The sequence below is a fragment of the Pristis pectinata genome, chromosome 21 (genome assembly GCF_009764475.1).
Source record: "Pristis pectinata isolate sPriPec2 chromosome 21, sPriPec2.1.pri, whole genome shotgun sequence".
NCBI lineage: Eukaryota > Metazoa > Chordata > Chondrichthyes > Rhinopristiformes > Pristidae > Pristis > Pristis pectinata.
Genome location: NC_067425.1, coordinates 5,548,327 through 5,571,227, shown reverse-complemented (window position 1 = coordinate 5,571,227; position 22,901 = coordinate 5,548,327). Strand labels below are relative to the sequence as shown.

General features: G+C 46.8%; 1 protein-coding gene across 1 annotated transcript in view; it reads left to right on the top strand.

Moving 5' to 3' along the window:
* gdpd1 (glycerophosphodiester phosphodiesterase domain containing 1) overlaps window positions 1-22,208 on the top strand; it is a 53,435-nt gene extending 31,227 nt beyond the window's left edge. Inside the window, exons 3-10 of the mRNA XM_052035778.1 lie at window positions 5,944-6,079; window positions 9,642-9,687; window positions 11,686-11,807; window positions 12,380-12,469; window positions 15,016-15,149; window positions 16,240-16,299; window positions 17,084-17,135; window positions 20,174-22,208. Coding sequence (XP_051891738.1) covers window positions 5,944-6,079; window positions 9,642-9,687; window positions 11,686-11,807; window positions 12,380-12,469; window positions 15,016-15,149; window positions 16,240-16,299; window positions 17,084-17,135; window positions 20,174-20,305 — 772 coding nt within the window. The 3' untranslated portion in view covers window positions 20,306-22,208. The remainder of the gene's footprint in view (window positions 1-5,943; window positions 6,080-9,641; window positions 9,688-11,685; window positions 11,808-12,379; window positions 12,470-15,015; window positions 15,150-16,239; window positions 16,300-17,083; window positions 17,136-20,173) is intronic.
* The last annotated feature ends 693 nt before the right edge of the window (window positions 22,209-22,901 follow it).

The following is a 22,901-nucleotide window of genomic DNA, read 5'->3' as shown; positions in this document are numbered from 1 at the left end:
CTGTAGTTCAGGAAGGACGTGAAGCCCTCACTAGAACTTCAGCTTTAACCAAACCACCTGCTTTCAACAGAAGTTCAAATTTGCAGACAGACAGCTAGGAGTTTTAACTTTTGTCAGCAACATTAAGATTGTATTACACCTACAGATTTGATCAGTGCTCCTACATAATTACAAATCGATTACAAATTGTAAATCACTTGACCAGTTCCACTTTCTAATCATGTAAGCCATGGATCAATTTGCAGATCCTCAGCTGAGCCGATAGCTGCACTGTACAAACGTTTGTCGGCTAAGCCGTCTGACCTGAACGTACATTCTTGAGTTGACTGACCTGGTCATCTTCTCCACTTGTTTATACCTTCTGCTCACTGACCACCATGTAACTGTCTGCTCAGCTTCACGATTGGTCAACAAGGCCCACCCTTCTAGTCCTGAGGCAGGGTTTCGACAGCTCCTCCCCCCCACCCACAGATGCTGCTCGACCTGCTGAATTCCTCCAGTGGGTTGTTTGTTGCTTCAGTATCTGCAGTCCCTTGTGTCTCCACCCTCCTGGTGCTTTGATTACAAGATGCACCATCTGCACCTTGTGTCTTTGTTATCCCCTCACCTACCGTACACCTGGGTTGTTAGCTCCTGTGAAAAGTTTTTCTTTGATAAATCTGTGAGATCTCAATTTATCAGATTATACCCTCCTTCACAACAGACAGAGCAACACAAGCCAAGACGAGATCTGGTGAGTCCTTCCTCTGGAATGCAGTGTCTGAAAAGGTGATGGGAAAGTGAGCTGAATGCTAAAGCTGAACAAAACATGGAATGTTAACGTTTTTCAGCTGGTGAGGCAGCATCTGTGGAAAGACAAAGAGTTAATGATTCATTTCTGATGTTTGCTCTGTTGAAGCAGGTGGCTGTTAACCTCACCAGGAAGCAGACTTCGTTCCCCATCCACTGATAGCAGTTTACCACTGGTTAAAACACAATTTGCATAAATAAGTACTGATAAGAAGCAGTTCAAGAAAGGCTATAATGTGAGCCTTGGGTTTGGATAAGCAAATATCTAAGCTATTTGGTGGCACCTCTGATCTGATTACAACGATGACATATTCAATTCAGCAGGATCTTGAATAAAGTTGAAGGTCAATTCAAAGGAGTGTCAGCGGACTAAGATTGATATTGAACCACATAAGCACGTTACAGTCTCTGAGAAATCCTAGGAACACCAGCATATCAACCAGCAGAATATATGGGTTGTGAATCAGAATTGGTGTTTGATGGACATCATTATATGGATTATATTTTAAATTAGCCACTTGAGAGTGTTTGGTGGGGGTGAAGCTTGAACATATTCAGCACATATTGAACCAACCGGCGCAACCCTAATCACTACCTCAGTATAGCAACACTATTGACTACTTTGATCACTTTGCACTAAAATAGACTTTGTTTTTGTTTTGTTCTAATTGTGTCCTTTCTTGTTTAAAAAAAATTAACCCATTGTTCTCGTGTTAAAGGTTACATTTACCGCCCCAGCCAATGTTTGAAGTAGTTGCCTTGTTTTTGGAGTCTGGTGTTGAGCATGTGGAGAGTGAGGTCCACACTCTGGAACTGGTTGAGTCTAATCAGAGCCTCAATACTGGGGATGTTGGCCTGGAAGAGAGTGATAACCTTTACAAAGTCAAGTTGAATTTATTGTCATCTGCACAAGTACATGTTATGCACAGGTGCAATGAAAAATTTACTTGCAGCAGCATCACAGGCACATAGCATCAGTGAGACAAAATCCACGAGAAAAACAAATTAAACATAAGTTATACAAGGAAAAAACCACAATTAGAACAACATAAAACAAAGTCCGTTGTAGTGCAAAGTGCTCATGGTCTTGCTCTACCAAGGTAGTGATTAGGGTTGGTTCACTTATCCTGTCAATAGATTTGAAGGACGTTATAGAAGCACCACACATCTCCAATGCTTTGAGGCGCCAACGGTAGTTGGTCCATTTAAGAGACATTTAGACAGGCACACAAACAGAGAGGGAAGGTATAGAAGTCCCACACCACCAGGTTTAAGAACAGCTACTTTCCTTCAACTATTCGATTCTTGAACCGACTGCCGCAACCCTAACCACTACCTCAGTATAACAACACTATGACTATCTTGATCACTTTGCACTAATATAGACTTTGTTTTTGCTCTAATTGTGTCCTTTCTTGTAAAAATTGTGTATAATTTATGTTTTTCTTGTGGATGCTGCTTATCTGATGCTATGTGCCTGTGATGCTGCTGCAAGCAAGTTCTTGCACCTGTGCACACATGGACTTATGCACATGACAGTAAACTCTGACTTTGAGGGGATATTGACCATGTGCAGGCAGACGGGATTAGTTAGGATTAGCATCATGGTTGGTACAGACATGGTCTGTTCCTGTGCTATGTTTTATGTTGGCACTGGTATTGGCTTATTATTGTCACTTGTACCGAGGTACTGTGGAAAAACTTGTCTTGCATACCAACTGTACAGATCAATTCATTACACAGTGCAGTTACATTGAGTTAGCACAGAGTGCATTGAGGTAGTACAGGTAAAAACAATAACAGTACAGAGTAAAGTGTCACAGCTACAGAGGAAGTGCATTGCAATAAGGTGCCGTTTCACAGTCGTTCCTGGAGGTCGGAAGATCACCAGCCCTGTAAGAAGATTTAAAAGAACATTATTAGTAATAGTAAGTGACATAGAATTTAAATTTAAAAGTGTAGAATGATTATAGTAAGGGTAATGAATAGATCTGTAGAGAGCAGCGTGCAACAAGTCGCCACGCTCCAGCGCCATGGTTCAGAGAAATCATACAGGAGGGCAGGAGTCACTACTGCCCAGTAGATCATGAGCTGTGGGTTGGGTTTGAGTTTTTGGTCTTTGGACACGTTTCCCTAGATTGCCCTAGGCTGTGCTGGTACACGAGGCAGTGGCAAGTCTTGTCATTGATATCTGCCTTTGCCGAGAGATATGGAAAGGATTTCCGGGAGAAATGGTCAGTTCTGATACAGACACAGAAAGCAAGTTGTGTTCATTGGAGACTCAAGTGCTTATTTAAATACTTAAATGTTCTGAGAGTCTCTGCTCGGCCACTTCCTCGGGTAGTGCATTCTGAATTCTAGCCATCCTCTGTGGGGGGGGGGGAGGAAAAATTCTTCCTTATTATCTTCTCTCAACCTCCTGCTCCTTACCTTAAACCAATGACCTCTGGTCCTGGACACTTCTGCTGTGGGGAAGGATTTGCTGTTGTCTATCCGATCTTTGCCCCTCACACCTCCACTGGTTCCCTCGTGACCCTCTCCGCTCCAAGGAAAACAAACCCAGGGAAGCTCTGTCCCAGGCAACGTCCTAGTGAATCCCCTCCGCACTCCAGAGCAGCTGCGTCCTTTCTAGAGTCATAGAGTTGTACAGCACAGGAACAGGCCCTTCGGCCCACCATATCCATGCCAGCCTTTTTGCCCATCTACGCTAATCCCATTTGCCTGCTTTAGGACCATATCCTTCTGTTCCAGTCCAGATGAAGGGTCTCAACCCGAAATGTCAGCTGTCCATTTCCCTCCATAGGTGCTGCCTGACCCGCTGAGTTCCTCCAGTACTTTGTGTGTTGCTCCTTCTATGCTTTGCCTATTCAAGTGTCTGTCTAAATGTCTCGTAAACATAGTAATTGTATCCGATTCCACCACGTCCTCTGGCAGCATGTTCCAGATATCAACCACTCGCGGGGGGGGGCGGGGGGGATGGAGAGAGACCCTTGGATCCCCTTTAAAACTCCTACCTCTCACTTCAAACCTATGTCCTTTTGTTTTCGATACTTTTTCTGCACTGTGGTGACCAAAGCCCCACACAATATTCCAGATGTGGCCTCACCAACATTTTATAAAGCCGTATCATAACTTCCCTGCTCTTATATTCTGTGTCCTGGCTAACGAAGGCAAGCATCCATATGCTTTCTTTACCTCCTTGTGTATCTGTGCTGCCACCTTCAGGGATCTTTGGACTTGTACACCAAGGTCCCTCTGTTCTTCAGTACTCCCGACGGTCTTCCTAACCTTTATTTGACATCCTAAAATACATCACTTCACACATACAGGTCCTCAACAGGTCACGAGCACCCGATTTGGTACAGCCTATACACACGAGCCAGTGTTTGGAAGACCGGTGCAATGAATTTGTCGGCTCCTGTGGGGCTGCAGACATCTTTTGCCATGTGGGAACTTGGTTCATGGCAATATGGGAATAGTTGAGTTAAATGGTAAATTGGTTTATTATTGTTACATGTACCAAGGTACAGTGAAAAACTTTGTTTTGCATGCCATCCATACAGATCATTTCATCACATCAGTGCATTGAGGTAGTACAAGGGAAAACAACAACAGAATGCAGAATAATGTGTTACAGCTACAGAGAAAGTGCAGTGCAGGCAGACGATAAAATGCAAGGTCATGACAAGGTAGATTGTGAGGTCAAGAGTCCATCTTATTGTACTAGGAAACCATTCAATAGTCTTATAACAGCAGGATAGAAGCTGTCCTTGAGCCTGGTGGTACGTGCTTTCAGGTTTTTGTATCTTCTGCCCGACGGGAGGGGGGAGAAGAGAGAATGTCCGGGGTGAGTGGGGTCTTTGATTATGTTGGCTGCTTTACCGAGGCAGTGAGAATTATAGACCGAGTCCATGGAGGGGAGGCTGGTTTCCGTGACGTGCTGAGCTATGTCCACAACTCTGCAGTTTCTTGCAGTCTTGGGCATAGCAGTTGCCATACCAAGCTGTGATGCATCTGGATAGGATGCTTTCTATGGTGCATTGATAAAAGTTAGCGAAGGTCAATGGGGACATGCCACATTTCTTTAGCCTCCTGAGGAAGTAGAAGTGCTTGGTGAGCTTTCTTGGCCGTGGCGTCTATGTGGTTGGACCAGGACAGGCTATTGGTGATATTCACTCCTAGGAATCTGGTTTAATACACATTTCGAGTTTTTATTTAAACATATTGCCAGGCAGCTGCATTTCTGACTTGCAAGCTGTTCGGGTGATGAATAGTTCTCGGGAACGGAACGCTGCTGTGAAATTCCATCTGCCGTTGCCCTGCCCAACTCACCAGCCGAAGTCTCTGAAGATGCGCTTGAACTCACAGCCTTCGAAGCTGGACAGACTGCCCCTCACTGAGCCACAGCTAACTGCTCCCCCAACTCAAATGCGGTCTAATCAAAGTTCTGTCCAAGTTCAGCATAACTGCTTTGCTTTACAGACACGATTCCCAGTAATTGGTTTGCGTTATTTTACAATTTATTTAACTTTTACTGCCTGTGATCCTGATGAGGGAAGCTGTTCATTTTATTTTGAATAAGCTGCTCCCATTCCAGTTCCCACTGCAGAAAATCACTGCCTTTCAGCATCATTTGTTGTCGTCTGCTGCTGTTCCCAAACTAGGTGCCTATGAGGCAGGGAATCCCATAGTCTTTCCTCTGTGTCTTCAGCCTGCGTCTGGTATCCTTCCTCATACCCCTCCCCTCTTGAACTGTATTTTAAATTACAAAGGATTTGCATAGGCCTGTGTCTGGTTTAAGAATCTTTGACAAGGTTATCGAAATATTATCATCACCTTGAGAGAGAGGAGAAGAAATTTGTTTACGGGACAGTGAAACACTGGTATTAAAATTTCCTTTTTATTGAGTTTCCTTTAATTTTAATCCCTGTTTCCCATCCCCACTCACCCTCAGTTTGTCCTGATTATACCTCTGTCTATCTGGGCGCCAAGATGAATGCAGTTGATTGAAGATCAGAGTGGTTGTGTAGGAAGGCAGAAATGGAAAACTCCCCTCCATTATTTAACAACCTCGACATTTTAACCTGTTTTGAAATAAAAAGGCCCACGTTTGTGACTTGTCGTCAGTCATCTTCTGCTGTTTAACCGTTTCAGTGCTGTGGAGTTGGGGACAGACATGCTGGAGCTCGACTGTCACATGACCAAAGACGAACAAGTAGTGGTGTCACATGACCACAACCTGCAGCGAACCACGGGGCTGAATGTGAATATTGAGAACCTCAAGTTTTCAGTAAGTGGTCATTTAAGGCAGCAGTGTCACATTACAAGGATCTTATCAGTATTTTTCAATGGTACAATGAATTGTTTCATTAGCAAACCTTGTCCAAGATCCTCAAAAAAAAAGGCAGAAACCTAAGAAAACAAAGTACAAAGGATTCCAGGAGAACCCTGTTCTTTGAACTGCTTCACCAGACGAGTCACAATGGGCAGGCACGGTAGTGTAGCGGTTAGCGTAACACTTTATAGCGCCAGCGACCCAGGTTCAATTCCCGCCACTGTCTGTAAGGAGTTTGTACGTTCTCCCCGTGTCTGCGTGGGTTTCCTCTGGGTGCTCCGGTTTCCTCCCACCTTCCAAAGACGTACGGGTTAGGAAGCTGTGGGCGTGCTATGTTGGCGCCGGAAGCGTGGCGACACTTGCGGGCTGCCCCCAGAACATTCTACGCAAAAGATGCATTTCACTGTGTGTTTCGATGTACATGTGACTAAGATAATCTGATCTTGCAACCGCACAGTCCGTTAAACAGGACTTCCAAGTGCTTCCAAAACTCTTTCCCTGCCAATGGTGCACTGTTGCTCCTGCAGTGGTGCAGCGGTTTGTCAGTGCTGCCCTCTCCCTCTGTGCCAACGGTGCAGTGCTGCATCCCCAGGGCAGCCCTTTCTGTTATTTTGCTGTCCTCTCGGCCTGGGTCACATTCTGAACTACGACCTGGAGCCCCCAAACATCCGGCTCAAAGGTAAACACCGTACACAAGAGCAGGAGGAGCCTCCCTGGCCTCTCAAACCAGACACCATTAAGTATGATCTGCCCCAAACATCATCAGTACCAGCTCTACATGGTCCTCAATTACCTGATCTTTCAAACTCTTCTTTAAATACTCCCAACAATTGAGCCTCCAGGACCCTCCAACAGAGAGAATTCCAGAGATGAAACACAGACTGACATGTTGTCTGGTTCTCAATATATCTCTAATTGAGTTCAGTCACCTAAAGATAGACTGCCTACACTTCAGTAGCCCTCACTGGCTGTGAGACCGTTCGGGGTACCATGTGGTAGGAAATGGGGCTTTAGAAATACAAATTCCCTTTTTTTGACTCGCTGGCCAGCGCAGTCTGATAATTCACCAGAAACATCCTATTTAAAAAGCAGCCTTGAAGTTGCATATCTGTGCTTTTTGATGGGATGTTTCTGGAGAATTGTTAGGCTGTGCTGCTCTGACAATTCCCCAGAACCACCCTATTTAAAAAAAAAAGCAGCGAGCAAAAAAGTAAAGACTTAGATCAGAAACTGAGTCTCCAGACAGGCCATGGAAGTGATCAGATGTAGGTCAGATGTCAACGAAGAGGCCGTCAGCTGGGGCGACCATCAGGAAGGAGTGGTTGTGGTCAGGCGATGACTCTTGGTTAAGGAATAGCTTGGTGCTCAAACAGGAAGTCAGGAAGGTCAATGTTCTCAAGAATGAGGTCAAATCAATGTAACAGTGTGCTGCCTTTATCTTGTGAAGATAATCAAACACCAGCTAACGTGTTAATACATCCGTAATGATTTGAGTTGCATAATATCTGTGCTTTTCCTGTAATGTAAGCTCATAACCCAGGGCTGGAGCTGTCGACTGGTGAGTCAGTCCTGCAGCAATGTGCTAGGTTATTAGAGATTGCTTCAGACAAGGAATTGACCAGAGTTCCTCGTCTACACCTTGAACACAGAGCCAAGATTAGAGCTATAAAGCAGCTTTTACAACTCGATGGTTGCTCAAGGTTGTTAAGAACCGTTGCGGTACAAGCTGCGATGAGTAAGCTGGGTTCGAATTTCATCGCATGAGCTCACGCCAGGCATCCCATCAACAGTGGTGCCCACGTTTACGCAGTTCCTCTGTGTTCCAGGAACCACTCGAGCTGTGAAGGCTGTTTTATAATTACAGGACTTTTTATTCAAACATTCGGGTGAATTTGCCTGAAACGTCTAATAATGTACGCGTTCCCACAGGACTGACTCACTGGCACAGCCGGGCCACCCCTGCTTTAGTTCATTCATTTCTGAGATCTGGGTGTTGCTGGAAAGACCTGCAATTGGTTGCCCAATCCATAATTGCCCTGAAGAATGTGGTGGTGCATCCCTCTCTTCTTGCTACAGAACTGCTAGAGTCACAGGATTAGCACGGAAATTATGCCGTGCCGAATTGTCTGTCGTTGTGGGAGATGCTGTTTGAGTGGTGCAGTCATCCAGCACAGAAATAGGCCCTTCAGCCCATCAAATCAGTGCTGACCATCAAGCATCCATTTATTACACCCACCTATTAATCCTACACTAATCCAGCTACGACAGTTGCATTTAAAAGGCTTTTAAATAGACACATGAAAATGGAGGGATATGAATCATGTGCAGGCAGTAGGGATGTAGTTTAATTTGGCATCATGGTCGGCACAGATATTGTGGGCCGGAGGGCCTGTTCCTGTGTTGTACTGCTCTATGCTCTATTAATCCCGTTTTATTCTCCCCTTGTTCCCATCAAATCCCGCAGATTCTACCACCCAACTACATATTCGGGGTAATTTACAGTGGCCAGTTGATCTACCAACCTGCACACCTTTGGGATCTGGGATGAAACCTGAGCACCCAGGGGAAACCCACGCAGTCACAGGGAGAACGTGCAAACTCCACACAGACGGCGCCAGAGGTCAGGATTCAACCTGGAGCTTGTGAGGCATCGGCTCTACCAGCTCTGCGGTTGGAACCAGAAAATGAGTCCAGCCCCCAGCTCCTGGGTCAAATCCCTTGCCAATCGTCTATGCCTGGAATTATTTCCACAAGACGGGTTGAGATAACAACAGCCCATTGGTCCATTTGACCCGACCTCATCCATTAAGAACATTAATCCTATTGAAAAATCCCTCGGATGCTGGAGGAACTCAGCAGGCCAGGCAGCATCCGTGACACTATGACGCTGGAGGATGCTGAATTAATCCTATTGATTCCTTGCCATAGCATCAAACCATGTGGATCGATGTGCCAGCTGCATTGTATTCCAGGGTGCAGTAAATCTCATGGGCTGACGGGGGGGTTTGGCCAGAATTCCAGAGGTCTCCAGGGTTTGTGAAGGACCAGGTCAAATGGATTAGTGAGCCTCTCATCTGAAACAATCCAATCTAACTTGTTGTGATCTTGATTGAAGCCAGCCAAGGCTGTGGACTGACTCGAGGAAGATCATGTAAAGCACTATTTTAAAAAATATACATCACCAACATCTGAGATTTTATTAGATGAGGAACAGAAGTGCAGTGGGAGGAACAATAGTCACCTTTCCAAGGGGGTCCTGGGACACCACCTCCACTCTTGCAGCCGTCCTGCTACGGGATTAACCATGGCTTCAATGAGTGAGTCACCTTGCATTTGCACATTGGAGACTTGTCTCTTTTGCGTGGCTGTGACACAAGTTCAGAGGCTTTAATTCTTTGTTTTACTTCAACTAAAGTTGCACTGCTGATTGGTCAGGTGAATACTCGTATAGTGAGGTGGAGAAATCAGTGTACTAATGCCATCCCCTCTAACTTTACCCCCACCCCACCCCTCTCAGGACCTCCCAGTGTACCACTGCAGGCTGCATGTGTCCTTCAAGAAAGGTAAGATCTGGTTTACCCATCTCTCAGCAAGATCACTTGAACTACTGGAGCAGCTTCAAGTTGCACAGTGATTTCATATGAAAGAAGAACGGAAAATTCTGGAAACGATCAGCAAGTCGGGCGGCACCTGTGGGGAGATATTTCAGGATAAAGACCTTTTTGTCAGAATTGAGGGGGGGAGGGGGGGTGGAAGGAACAGTGCCAGAATCCCTTGCACGACACCAACAAATATTTCCATTTCAGAGCGTCTTTAATGTAGTTAAGTTTCTCATAAAGAGGGATTAGGATTGATGTCCAAAGGTTTGATAATTGCAGTAGCATCTGAAGAGAGGCAGAGAGGTTATAGGAACAAATGAAGGTCAATAGAGCTAGGCCCATTACTGGTTCATGGATTGGGGTACAGATATAAAGTTTACGGCCAAAGATAATAATGTGACGCGAAGGCCGTTTTGTTTTACGTGCATTGGTTTAACCTGGAACTCGCTCCTTATGAAAGTGGTAGTAAGAAAATTAATGGGCATTGGATAGACGCTTGAAGGAAAATAACCAACAGGACTTCAGGGAAAACGGGACCAAGAGGATTGCATTCATAGGAGTCAGCGGAGAGTCTGTGGACCAAATGGTCGGGTTCAGGGCAGTTGTGATTCCTCGGGCCACACGATACACTCGAGCTTGATCATCACAGCAGTGACTCCCAGGGTAGGGGAGTCTAAAACTAGAGGGCATAGGTTTAGCGAGAGAGGTGAAAGATTTAAAGGGGGCCTGAGGGGTAAGTTTTTCCACACACAGTGGTGGGTGTATGGAACCAGAGGAAGTAGTAGAGGTGGGTACAGTTACAACATTAAAAGACGTTTGGACAGTCACATGGATAGAAAAGGTTTAGACGGATCTGGGCCAAACACGGGCAAATGGGACTAGCTCAATCAGCATGGACGAGTTGGGCAGAAGGGCCTGTTTCCGTGCTGTATAACGCCATGAATCCACTGGCAGCAGAGAATCAGTGCAACCCCAGTCTGCTGGGTGACCATTTGAGCCCTTTGATATGTGGCTGTGCCTATATGCATTTGTCTGTGTACGTATTTTTGTGCCTGAGCACATGTATGTGGTTATGTATTTGTACGTTCACATGTTTGTGTGTTTATATGTTTGTGTTTGTGTGCACAAGTGTTGTGTGTGCATAAGAATGTACAAGGCATGGTTAGTAAGTTTGCAGGTGACATTAAAATAGGTGGTACAGTGGACAGTGAAGGTTATCAAAAATTACAGGGGATCTTAATCAGCTGAGGAATGGTAAATGGAGTTTAATTCGGATAAGTGCGAGGTGTTGCATTTTGGAAAATCAAAATGCAATTTTGGAACTTGGAGTAAAGCAAAGAAGCTTTTGGCACGCTGGCCATCATCAGTCAGGGTACTCAGTATAAAAGTTGGGAGGTCACGGTGCGGTTGTACAGGACGCTTGTGAGGCCACACTTGAAGTATTGTGTTCAGCTTTGGTCACCCTGCTATAGGAAAGATGTTATTAAACTGGAAACAGTGCAGAAAAGATTTACAAAGATGTTGCCAGGACTTGAGGGACTGAGCTATAGGGAGAGGTTGGACAGGCTGGGACTTTATTCCTTACAGTGTAGGAGACTAAGAGATGATAAACTCATGAGGGTCATGAATAGTGTGAACACACTCAGTCTTTTTCTCAGGAATGGGGTATCAGAACTAGAGGGCACAGGTTTAAAGTGAGAGGGGAAAGATTTAGTAGGAACTTAAGGGGCAACTTTCTCACACAAAGGGTTATACATATATGGAATGAGCTGCCAGAGGAAGTGGTTGAGGCAGGTACCGTTACAACTTTTAAAAGACAGTTGGACAGGTACATGGATTAGAAAGGTTTAGAAGGTTACGGGGCAAATGGGGCCAGCTTGGATAGGGCATTTTGGTTGGCAAGCTGACAAGCTACTACCCATCCTTCGGTCAAATCCAGTGAGTGATTTCTCACCTCTTTAGATTGCTTCTGTGATGGAGGAGACGACAAACGTATTCCACTCCTGAAGGAAGTGTTTGATGCCTTTCCCACGATGCCCATCAATATCGACATTAAAGTCAACAACGACCTCCTCATTCAGAAGGTAACAAACAGGGAAAAATAAACCTTTCGATATGAAATCACAAAGTACTAGACAGTGTTCATCAATTGGTCAGTGTCTGTGGAGAGAGAACCATTTACTGTTGCTCAGAATTATTCCTAAATTGGTTAGTTAATGTCACATGTACCGAGGTACAGTGAAAAATTTTGTCTTCCGAGCCATCCACACAGATCGTTTCATCACATCAGTGCACTGAGGTAGTACAAGGGAAAAGCAATAACAGAATGCAGAACATAGTGTTACCGTTACAGAGAGAGTGCAGTGCAGGCAGACAATAAGGTGCAAGGTAGATTGAGGTCAAGAGATCATTTTATTACACAAGACGTCCGCTCAATGGTTTTATGATAAATACAAAATCATTTTGTTCTTCTGGAAGTTCATCAACTCTGAAGCATTAATTCTTGCTCCACGCATGCTGCCCGGGTGTTTAAAGCTACAGCAGTGTAGGAGAAGGCCATTTGGCTCCTGATGCCTTTTACCGACCCCACACCTTGTTTTGTCTGGGTTTCTCCGTGCGCTATCTTCACCAGGTTTGACGTGTCTTTTTCCCCCAGGTATCTGATTTGGTGAATGAGTATAATCGTCAGCACCTCACTGTCTGGGGCAATGGCAGTGAAGCTATTGTGAAGAAATGCTACAAAATGGTGAGCCTTCCACAGCTTTGGGCGTGTTCAACTGGGCGGTTCAGGATAGGACATTCCTTGATAAATGATTCTGGTAGTTTGATGTTACTGATGTCGAGACATCCAGTCTCCAGTTCATTGTTTCCTTTCAATGTTGTTCTCACTGACTTGTATGACGTGAAATTTGCTATTTTGCGGCAGCAGTACAGTGCAAAGACATAAAAATTACTATAGTAATAACTCACTACTATAATAGTTTATAAATTTCTACATATTACATTTGCTACCTTCCAATCTATGGGAACCATTTTAGGATATGTGGGATCTAACACAGTAACACCGGTACATCCACTACCTCATAACCACCACCCTCTAATACCCTAGAATCAGATTATCAGTACCTGGGCAATTGTTGGGTTTCGGTACCATCACTTTTTCCAATAATTTTGTTTTACTAATGCTCCTTCATGCCAGATCTGTTGTTGTCCACTATTAACTTCTCTGCTATGTCCATATTCTTCACTATAATTTCCCTTGTCTCAGTCTGATGGGGGCCCACATTAACTTCAGCTGATCTGTTCCTCTTTTGAAACTTTTAGTCAGTTTTTAGATTTCTCTCCAGATTACTCTTGTGCTCAAATTTCCTTTACCTTGTGAATATATTGGTCCTTTTTGCTGAATTCCAACTTTTCCCAATCCTTGGCCTTCCTGTTTTTTTTTATTTTGTGCAACGTTATAAACCTTTTTTGTTGATTTATCATTATCTTTACCTTGAATGCCAAGGTTACACTACTGCTCCCTGTGGGTTTTTTGCCTTGAAGAGTTAAATATTACTTGTAAGCTATGTACCAATCCTTTAAACGTTAACTATTACTTGGTTATTGTCATACCTTTTAATGTAGTTTCTTAATCTACTATAGTCAACCTGAGCCTCAAGCCTTCATAGTTTGCTTTAGGCAGAACCTTGGTTTCAGATGGAACCAATTTGCTTCCATTTTTTTATATAAAATTCAAACTGATTATGGCCACTATTGTCTGAGGGCCTGTTAACTTTTTGTTCATCAGTTAATTCTTTCTCATTACACTTGTTACATTATCACAGCCTTTTATTTTTGTGTGGGCTACTCTTGGTTCTGATCAAAAAAAAAACAACCACCTTTTCATTCCGTAAATTCTCAATATTATTACTCTTAATTTATGTGGATTAAAGCCCCCCATGGTTATTGTATTACCCTAGATACACACACCTCCAATTTCCTGATCTGCACTCTGGGCTGCATCACCACTGTTGTTCAGAGACGTGTACAACTCCCAGCAACGTTTTCTCCCTCCTGTTGTTTCTTGGCTCCCTCCCCACCCCACCCCACCCCATTTTGAAACTGGAGCCCAACCATTCAGGTGTGAATCAGGTTTCACTTGCACTGGGCCACGACCAGGGCCCGTGTGAATCAAATGACGAGGGCTGCGAGCGAGTGTTTGGGGGTAGTGAGGCTGTGACAACGGGTGGAGTGTTTGAGCTAAGATTCTTATTTTTTCCACCTTTTATTAGGGCTACATCGCCTCATTTTCACTAACGTTCATCACTTCTCAAAGTTGAGTATCCTGGAATATTTATGTCCCAGCTTTGGTCACTTTGCAACCACGTCTTTTGCTACCTTGCTCCATTACTTTCCCTTTCTCTTCAACTTTTTAAACTGCTCCCCCTCACCAGAACACTCCACCCGTTGTCACAGCCTCACCACCCCCAAACACTCGCTCGCAGCCCTCGCCATTTGATTCACACGGGCGCTGGTCGTGGCCCAGTGCAAGTGAAACCTGATTCACACCTGAATGGTTGGGTTCCAGTTTCAAAATGCTGCCTCTTTATGCTTATCCTCCCACAGAGGAAGCTGATGGATGGCTTTCACTCACTCGAAGCAGCATGGGTAAGGAAGGCGGCCATTATAATGGGACACCGCCTGTGCCCCGTCTGCTGCTTCATGTCTCTGTGAGCACATTTTCCTTTGAGTTTTCCCGTACCTGTGTCTGGAGTTGGATGCAGCTATTGTGAGTTAGTTGAGGCAGCTATTGATAACAGAAGATACTTCGTCGGCAGCTCCCCCACCAGTGAAAGCTCAGGCCAAGAATTCAAGTCCCATTCCCAGAGTGGAAGTTGCAATGGAGGCTGACAGTCTAACGCTCTGCAGTCCTGATATTAAAGAATGAGTTGAAGGCAGATGAGGAGGGACCTTGTCTCAGAAAATTGAGAAGAATCAGCAGAGTCAAGATACAGCGAGGTGTTGTCCAATCGCGAGACATTTAAACCAAAGCTCCATTTGAATAGCAATTAAAGATCCTTCGGGCATTTGGAAGACATGGGAATTCTCCGTGTCTTAGCTCACATTTCCTCATCTCAGCACCAGCAAAGAACGCCTGTTAACTGGTTCTAAAGTCACTGCAATTTTTGTGATTGGAGACAAGTCTGTGGGGAGGAATGCTTGAAAGGTGTGACATTTGCTGACCCAGCGCTGGTTTCTGAGTGCGTGTGTTCCCCGTGTGAACCGCTCTGCTCTGGTTTCCCCCGACAGAATCCAAGCATCCCGATCCTGTTCAGCCTGCAGCGGGTGCTGCTCCTGCTGGGGCTCTTCTACACGGGCCTCCTGCCATTCTTTCCCCTGCGAGAGCAGTTCCTGGAGATCCCCATGCCCTCCATCATTCTGAAGTAAGTGAAGGGTTTCGACTCCTGGGGAGGGAGCTGCAAGTCGTCCCCTGACCTCGACGTGTTCTCTCCCCCCCCCCCCCCCCCCCCCCGGAGGCCGAAGGCAGGTGTACTGGCAGAGTGGGCTGGAGCCGTGTCCATCTTGGGAGAGGGGGGCTCTCCGTGACAAGGAGATCGTTTGCCATGTACTGTACCCTGGTCACAGGGAAGGGACACTGGGAGTGCTGCTAAGATTGGGAGTTATTCCTTTTCCCGTGTGGCTGGTTCCTCCCTTTCCCGAAAACGTTTGGCCCGCATTGACCCACACGTTTGAGGTCCTGGGATGCAGTCTGTTCTCCGGTGATGTTGTCTACAACCAAGCTTAACTGTGTCCTTGCCCCAGAGAGAGAGAGAGAGAGAGAGAGAGAGAGAGAGAGACGCCTGCACTTCCAGCCAAGGTCACCAGATGGTGCAATGGAGCGGGTTTTCTCCTGGATTAGCCTCCCACCACCAGAACTGATGAGGACCTCTGATGGTTCTCAGGGGCGTGAGGAGCTCCTTATCTTGGAGATATATCACTGTTTCCTCATTGTCACTGACTCTAACTCCCTCCCAACTCCACTGTGGCCCTTCGCCAGAAGGACTGCCGTGGTTCCAGAGGGCAGCTCAGCACCGCATTTACCCAGAGCAGTGAGGGAGAGGCAATAAATTCTGTTCTTGTCCACAATCTCCGGGTCTAAACAAATCCCTCATCTGATCTGCCGGTGGTTGGATGGTGTCTCCACATCCCCACTCCACGACCTCGGCTCTGCTGCACAATCCTTGATGCCGCGTTGGTAATTTCACCTTCAGAACCCTGATCTTGTTCTGGCCCCTTCCCCAGCCCGCAGCCCTGCACAAGGGGGGGGGTCCACATTCCATCTCCCCACCAGTGGGGCAGTGTGACCCTCACCGGACCCAGAGAGGAGCCACACCGACCGCTGGCTGCTCCCACACTTCCTGCAGCCTCCCTGTGGCCATATCGGAGACAAGCTGTTACCGTGGCGGCAGGGAGCAACTGCAGCAGTTTGCTGCCACTCCCTCTCACCGCGTGTGTTCCTCCTCCATTTCCCAGGCTGAAGGAGCCGTGCAAGATATCCTGGACCCGACGGCTGGTGATCTGGCTCGCTGACACGTGAGTGCCTGAGACTCATTTGAAGCTAATGTCTCTGCCCACCCCAAACCCCCTCTGGTGTCCCCTCACTCCCATTCCTATTCCTTTGGTATCTCCCACCCCACCCCTCCCCCCTCAATTGTCTGGTATCTCCCTGCCCCCCCACAGCCCCCCAATCAATTGGTATCTCCCTCCACCCCTCCAATCAATTGGTATCTCCCTCCACCCAATTTCCCCCCCCCCCAATCAATTGATATCTCCCTCCACCCAACCCACCCCTCAATCAATTGGTATCTCCCACCCTCCCCCTCCCAATCAATTGGTATCTCCCTCCACCCAACCCCCCCCCCAAATCAATTGGTATCTCCCTCCCCCCCCCCCCCCCAAAATCAATTGGTATCTCCCTCCTCATTCTCCTCCTCTTCCAGCCCCCCCCCCACCCCCCCACCTAATCAATAGGTATATTCCTCTCCAGCCCCCCCCCCCCCCACCCCTGGTCCTCTGATGTCCTCCTCCTCTCCCACTGCCTCTTCCCCCCCCCCCATGTATCTGCCACCCACCCCATTCCATCTCCGGTCTTCCCTTGCTCCTTCACTTGCCTTCCCCCCCACCCCCAGCGCTTCCATGCCCTGCCGTCCCTCCTCCCTCCCTCCCTCCCTCCCTCCCTCTCCCCTCCAACCCAACCCCCCCACCTGTCGCCACTGCCCGACCGTGCGGGACAGGTTACGCGAGACGTTGAGCATTCCGATCCCAGTGGGAGCATTCAGTGGGTGACTGTGATATTCGTCATCTTCTCCCCTGCCAGCTTACTGATGAGGAAATGTCTCTTTGAGCATCTCAAAGCGAGAGGAATTCAGGTGAGATTTGCACTTTCATTCTGGTGCCTGTGAGATATTTTGTACTTGGCTTCTCCAGAGAGAGGGACCTTTTTAATTTGCTCTTGGTATCGGTCACATCCATGGCAGACGTCTGTAAACAGGTTCTCAACCTGTCAGCTAAAACTGGGAGCTCAGCCTGCCTCTCCATACAGTCACCCTTGTTTGAGTGCCGTGTTAAACCAAGGACCCCTCCCCCTCTCTCCGGGATCGACCTAGAAAACCTTGTCGCTCTATTTCGAGGAAGACCGAGGGGAAGCGCCCCATTATCCCTGGGCCAGCATCGCCACCTCGCGTTGCCATCTGTGGGAGCTTGCTGTGCGCACATTGGCTGCCTTGTGACCCATGTTGTAGCAGCGACTGTGCCTCGTGATAAAAACAGAAAATGCTCAGCAGGTCAGGCAGCATCTGTGGAAGCTTATCGTAGGGTGAATGCACGCAGTCTTCTTCCCAGGGTTGGGGAGTCAAGAACTAGAGAGCATAAGTTTAGGGTGAGAGGGAAGAGATTTAGTAGGAACCTGAGGGGTAACTTCATGCAGAGGGTGGTGTGTATATGGAACGAGCTGCCAGAGGAAGTGGTTGAGGCAGGTACATTAACAACATTTAAAAGACAGTTGTACAGGTACATGAATGAGAAAGGTTTAGGGGGATTTGGGCCAAACGCGGGCAAATGGGACTAGCTTGAATATGTATTATGATTATGCTGGAATCTGGAGCAATGCACGGAACAAAAAGCTAAAGGAACTCAGCGGGTCGGGCAGCATCTGTGGAGGGAGGTGGACAGTCAACGTTTCGGGTCGAAACCCTTCATCTCAACTCATCTGGTTTTGTGTGTTGGGTGGCTTGGTCAGCATGGACCCATTGGGCCAAATTACTGTCTCATATTCTATGACACTAATCTGAAATGTTACCACTGTTCCTCTCTCTATGGATGCTGACTGACCTTCTGGGTGTTTCCAGCACTCTCTAGTTCTGAGGGGGTTCACCTATGAGGAGAGATTGAGTCGCCTGGGACTATACTCACTGGAATTCAGAAGAGTGAGAGGGGATCGTATAGAAACATAGAAAATTATGAAAGGGATATGTAAGATAGAGGCAGGAAGGTTGTTTCCACTGGTAGGTGAGACTAGAACTAGGGGACATAGTCTCAAAATTCAGGGGAGTAGATTTAGGACGGAGATGAGGAGGAACTGCTTTTCCCAGAGAGTAGTGAATCTGTGGAATTCTCTGCCCAGGGAAGCAGTAGAGGCCACATCATTAAATATATTTAAGACACAGTTAGATAGATTTTTGCACAGTAGGGGAATTAAGAGCTATGGGGAAAAGGCAGATTGGTGGAGCTGAGTCTACGGCCAGATCAGCCATGATCTTATTGAATTTGCAGAGCAGGCTCGACGGGCCAGACGGCCTCCTCCTGCTCCTGTTTCTTATGTTTCGACTCCGCAGCATCTGACGTGTTTTTCACCTTTCGTTCTTTGTTTCTAGTTCCCTGTAACTGTGCACTCACACACTGGATCCCATTCCCTTCAACACCGAAACTCTTCTCATCTCTGCCCTGCCGGAGATTTTCTCCTTTGTTCCCCACCCCGTTTCTCTGTAGCTGAAAACCTGTCCTGCTGGTCACCCCCTCCCGTACTGATGGGATGGCAGCTGTTCCTCTCCCTGCTGGTGCTTCCTGACCACACCAGTGCCGCCACCGCTGGGCAGGCACGGGTAGTGTAGCAGTTAGCGTAACGCTATTACAGCGCCAGCGACCCAGGTTCAATTCCGGCCACTGTCTGTAAGGAGTTTGTACGTTCTCCCCGTGTCTGCGTGGGTTTCCTCCAAGTGCTCCGGTTTCCTCCCACGTTCTAAAGACGTACGGGTTAGGAAGTTGTGGGCGTGCTATGTAGGAGCCGGGACCGTGGTGACACTTGCGGGCTGCCCCCAGAACACTCTACACTCCATTTCCTCCATTAAATCTCCCCTTAGCTTCTCTGCTCAAAGGAAAACGATCCAATTTCCATCTTAGACATAGGAGGTGATCATTTGGCCCAAAGAGTCTATGCTGGCTCTCAGAGGAATCCTGTTCCCCCACTAACATATTCTCCCCACATTCCCATCAATTTCACCTCCACCCCCACCCCAGATTCCACCATTCACCTACACACTAGGGGGCAATTTACAGCGGCCAATTAACCCACTGACCCGCATGTCTTTGGGCTGTGGGAGGAAACCCGCACAGTCACAGGGAGGACAAACTCCACACAGACAGCACCAGAGGTCAGGAATGAATCCGGGCTCTCTGGAGATGTGAGGCAGCAGATTTATTAATTGTATATAACATTGTGCTGTATTACAGTTTAAAGCTTTATAACATTGTGTGATTACAGTTTAAAGCTGTATAACAGTGTGATTACAGTTTAAAGCTGTATTACATTGTGTGATTACAGTTTAAAGCTGTATAACAGTGTGATTACAGTTTAAAGCTGTATTACATTGTGTGATTACAGTTTAAAGCTGTATAACAGTGTGATTACAGTTTAAAGCTGTATTACATTGTGTGATTACAGTTTAAAGCTGTATAACAGTGTGATCACAGTTTAAAGCTGTATTACATTGTGTGATTACAGTTTAAAGCTGTATAACAGTGTGATCACAGTTTAAAGCTGTATTACATTGTGTGATTACAGTTTAAAGCTGTATGACATTGTGTGATTACAGTTTAAAGCTGTATAACAGTGTGATTACAGTTTAAAGCTGTATAACAGTGTGATTACAGTTTAAAGCTGTATTACATTGTGTGATTACAGTTTAAAGCTGTATAACTGTGTGATTACAGTTTAAAGCTGTATTACAGTGTGATTACAATTTAAAGCTGTATGCCATTGTGCTGTATTACTTGTGTTACTGTGTTGCCCAAAATGTTTTTCTCTCTCAGCCGTTCTTGTGAGTTTCGGTGTGGTGGGGGGGGCGTGCGGCAGGACTGTGGCTTCTCGCATGCACTCACCAGCTCCCTCTTCCTTCCACCCTCACCCCAGGTCTACATCTGGGTTTTGAACGACGAGGAAGACTTCAAGAGAGCCTTTGACTTGGGAGCAACAGGTGTCATGACAGATTACCCAACACAGCTGAAGGAGTTCCTGGAGACTTACACCATCAAAGAGCAGTAGGGCAAGAGGTGGGAGAGGACCAGAGGAGAGGATCACCTCAGTTCGGGCCGGTCAGTTGAGGTTGTAGCCGGGACTCTCTCCCGACGGAAGTAAGCCTTTGCTGCAGCAACAGATTGGCTTGAATCAATGCGTTTCGTTGTCTTCTGCCTCACGTTCCAGTAGGCTGCATTCCTTTTGAAAGTTGAAGGTTTGTTTGAATCATTACAATATAAATATTTAAACCACTTTGAGTTATTTCAAGCCAGATGTTTGTTGGGAAACATTTCCCTTGTGTTAACATCCGTGTAGATTTATATTTCAAAAAAAAAGTTTCTCTTGAACACTTGTGAAACAGCTACAACCTGTGGCGTTAGACCATTTCACCCACTGTATGTGCACGGGCACTTTGAAAGATCACCCCAATTTTGCCACTCCGCTCTCTTTTCCTTTCCAACTGTTTATCTGATTCCTTTTGGAAGATGGGATTGAACCTGCTTCCACCGCCTCAGGTGCTGACTTCCAGATTTCAACAATGAAAATGATGACCATTTTGGAATAAAACTTGGGGCCTTCGACCAGCCAGAAGTGAAACTACAGTTTACAGAGGTGGCCTCTGCGGGCTGGGGCAAGATATCTTCAGTGGGGGAGGGAGAGGTTTGTGGGCAGGGATCCTCTTCTGAAACCTGATTGCAGTGATAAAGAGGCCATTCAGCCCATCGAACCTGTTCTGCCATTCGATGTGATTGCAGTTGCTCTGTTTGTTGGCTGTGGCCCAGCCTGGGTTCCTTGCATTGACTCCGTCTGGCAAAAGAGTCGTGATCTGGGGTTGACGGCGATGGACTCCGCCCTGGTCAGGAGCCTTGAACCCTCTACCCGCAGACGCATCTCCAACCCCCTCCCCTGGTGTCACACCCTGTCCTCTTGGTGCTGGACACACGCACCAAGGCCAGTGTCCTCTCTATCCACATCGATTCCTTCCAAAATCCCAAAAGCACCTCTATCTGGTCTCCCCTGAGCCGTCGGCGTTCTGGGAGGGGGAGCCCGGTTTAATCCCGTTTGTCCTCTTTGACTCAGGCTGACTAACCTGGCCCGGCTTAGTTGGGAACCAAACCTGGAACTGTGTGCTCACTGGGCCAGCGGTGGGGCTGAGAGTTGGTGGATCAGGCGCTGGCTGTGTCACTGCCCGTACGTGGTTATGTTGGCCAGCACAGTGTGCAAGGGTGCCTCTACAGAACGGCTGGGATCCGTGGTCACCACCAGTGTGGGTTTGTGCCTGAGCTGTTAGCCCACTAACGGACTCCCCACCTTGGGAGTGTCGGACCCTACGATCAGATATTCACAGTGGATGTTGGCTGTGGGTTTGAAGCCAACCTTTGACCAGTAGATGGGAAGCGGGGCGAGTCTGTGGGAGGGACTTGGGCTGGGTGGGATCTCACGGACTTGGCCCCCAAAAAATGAAGTTAAGCCGAATCCACATGTGGATGGAGATAACTGGACACACAGAACTATCTGCTCTCTGCCCGAGTGTGAATAGAATTTGTCGTCACTGTTTTTGTTGCCCTTGTTCTAATTTTAGCATTAGCTGGTCTTTCACTGTGTTGTCTTTCAGTCAAGTCTACCTGCTGCTAAAAGGACTCGTGGAGAAAACAGGGTTTTTGTTCCACAATAATAAATGTATCTTGTGTCTAGTCTTGACGCAGGAGATAAATGCATCCTCACCCACTAACCCCAGCAGGAATAGCCAGCTGGAGCCTGGGCTGGCTACAGTTAATCAACTTCACTTCAGTGGAACAGCAGATAATTAATGCATCGTGTTGTAGATACTGGTAAATACTGTCCTACTAAATTGTATGATTAAAATGTTGTGATTTGTGAGTGTTTAAATGTTTTTTTTAATGAAAGAGACTCTTCATAATGACACATACTATTGCTGTTTGGTGTGATGATTTCTTCTGAAGGTATTAGCCGCTCTTCTGCATCCTTCTGTTCCCCAAAACACTTATCGTCCCCACCCTCAGCTGACCGTGCACTCAGACTCCAGACACTTGAAGTCCGGGGAATGGCAGGGTGGATGGTCAAAGTCGAGTTTATTGTCACAGGCACAAGTCCATGTGTGCACAGGTGCAATGAAAAACTTATTTGCAGCAGCATCACAGGCACAGAGCATCAGATACTCAACATTCACAAGAAAAACATATAAAATTATACAAGAGAGAACAGAATTAGAGCAAAGAAAACCGAAGTCCATTGTTGTGCGAAGTGGTCATAATGTTGCTATACTGAGGTTTTGCCGGTTGGTTCAAGAACCGAATGGTTGAAGGGAAGTAGCTGTTCTCGAACATGGTGGTGTGGGGCTTCAGGCTTCTGTACCTCCTGCCTGATGGGAGCTGCGAGAAGATGGCACGGCCCGGATGGTGGGCATCTTTGACGATGGACGTTGGTTTCTTGAGGCAGCAGCACCTGTAGATACTCCCGATGGTGGGGAGGCTCAAAGTTCATTAAGAGGGGGATGTAGGGTTGAATCCTGCTGAAGGGTCCCAGACCTGAAACGTTAACTGTTTGTCTTTCCACAGATACTGCTCAACCTCGAGTTCTTGCAGCATTTTCTTTTTTAATT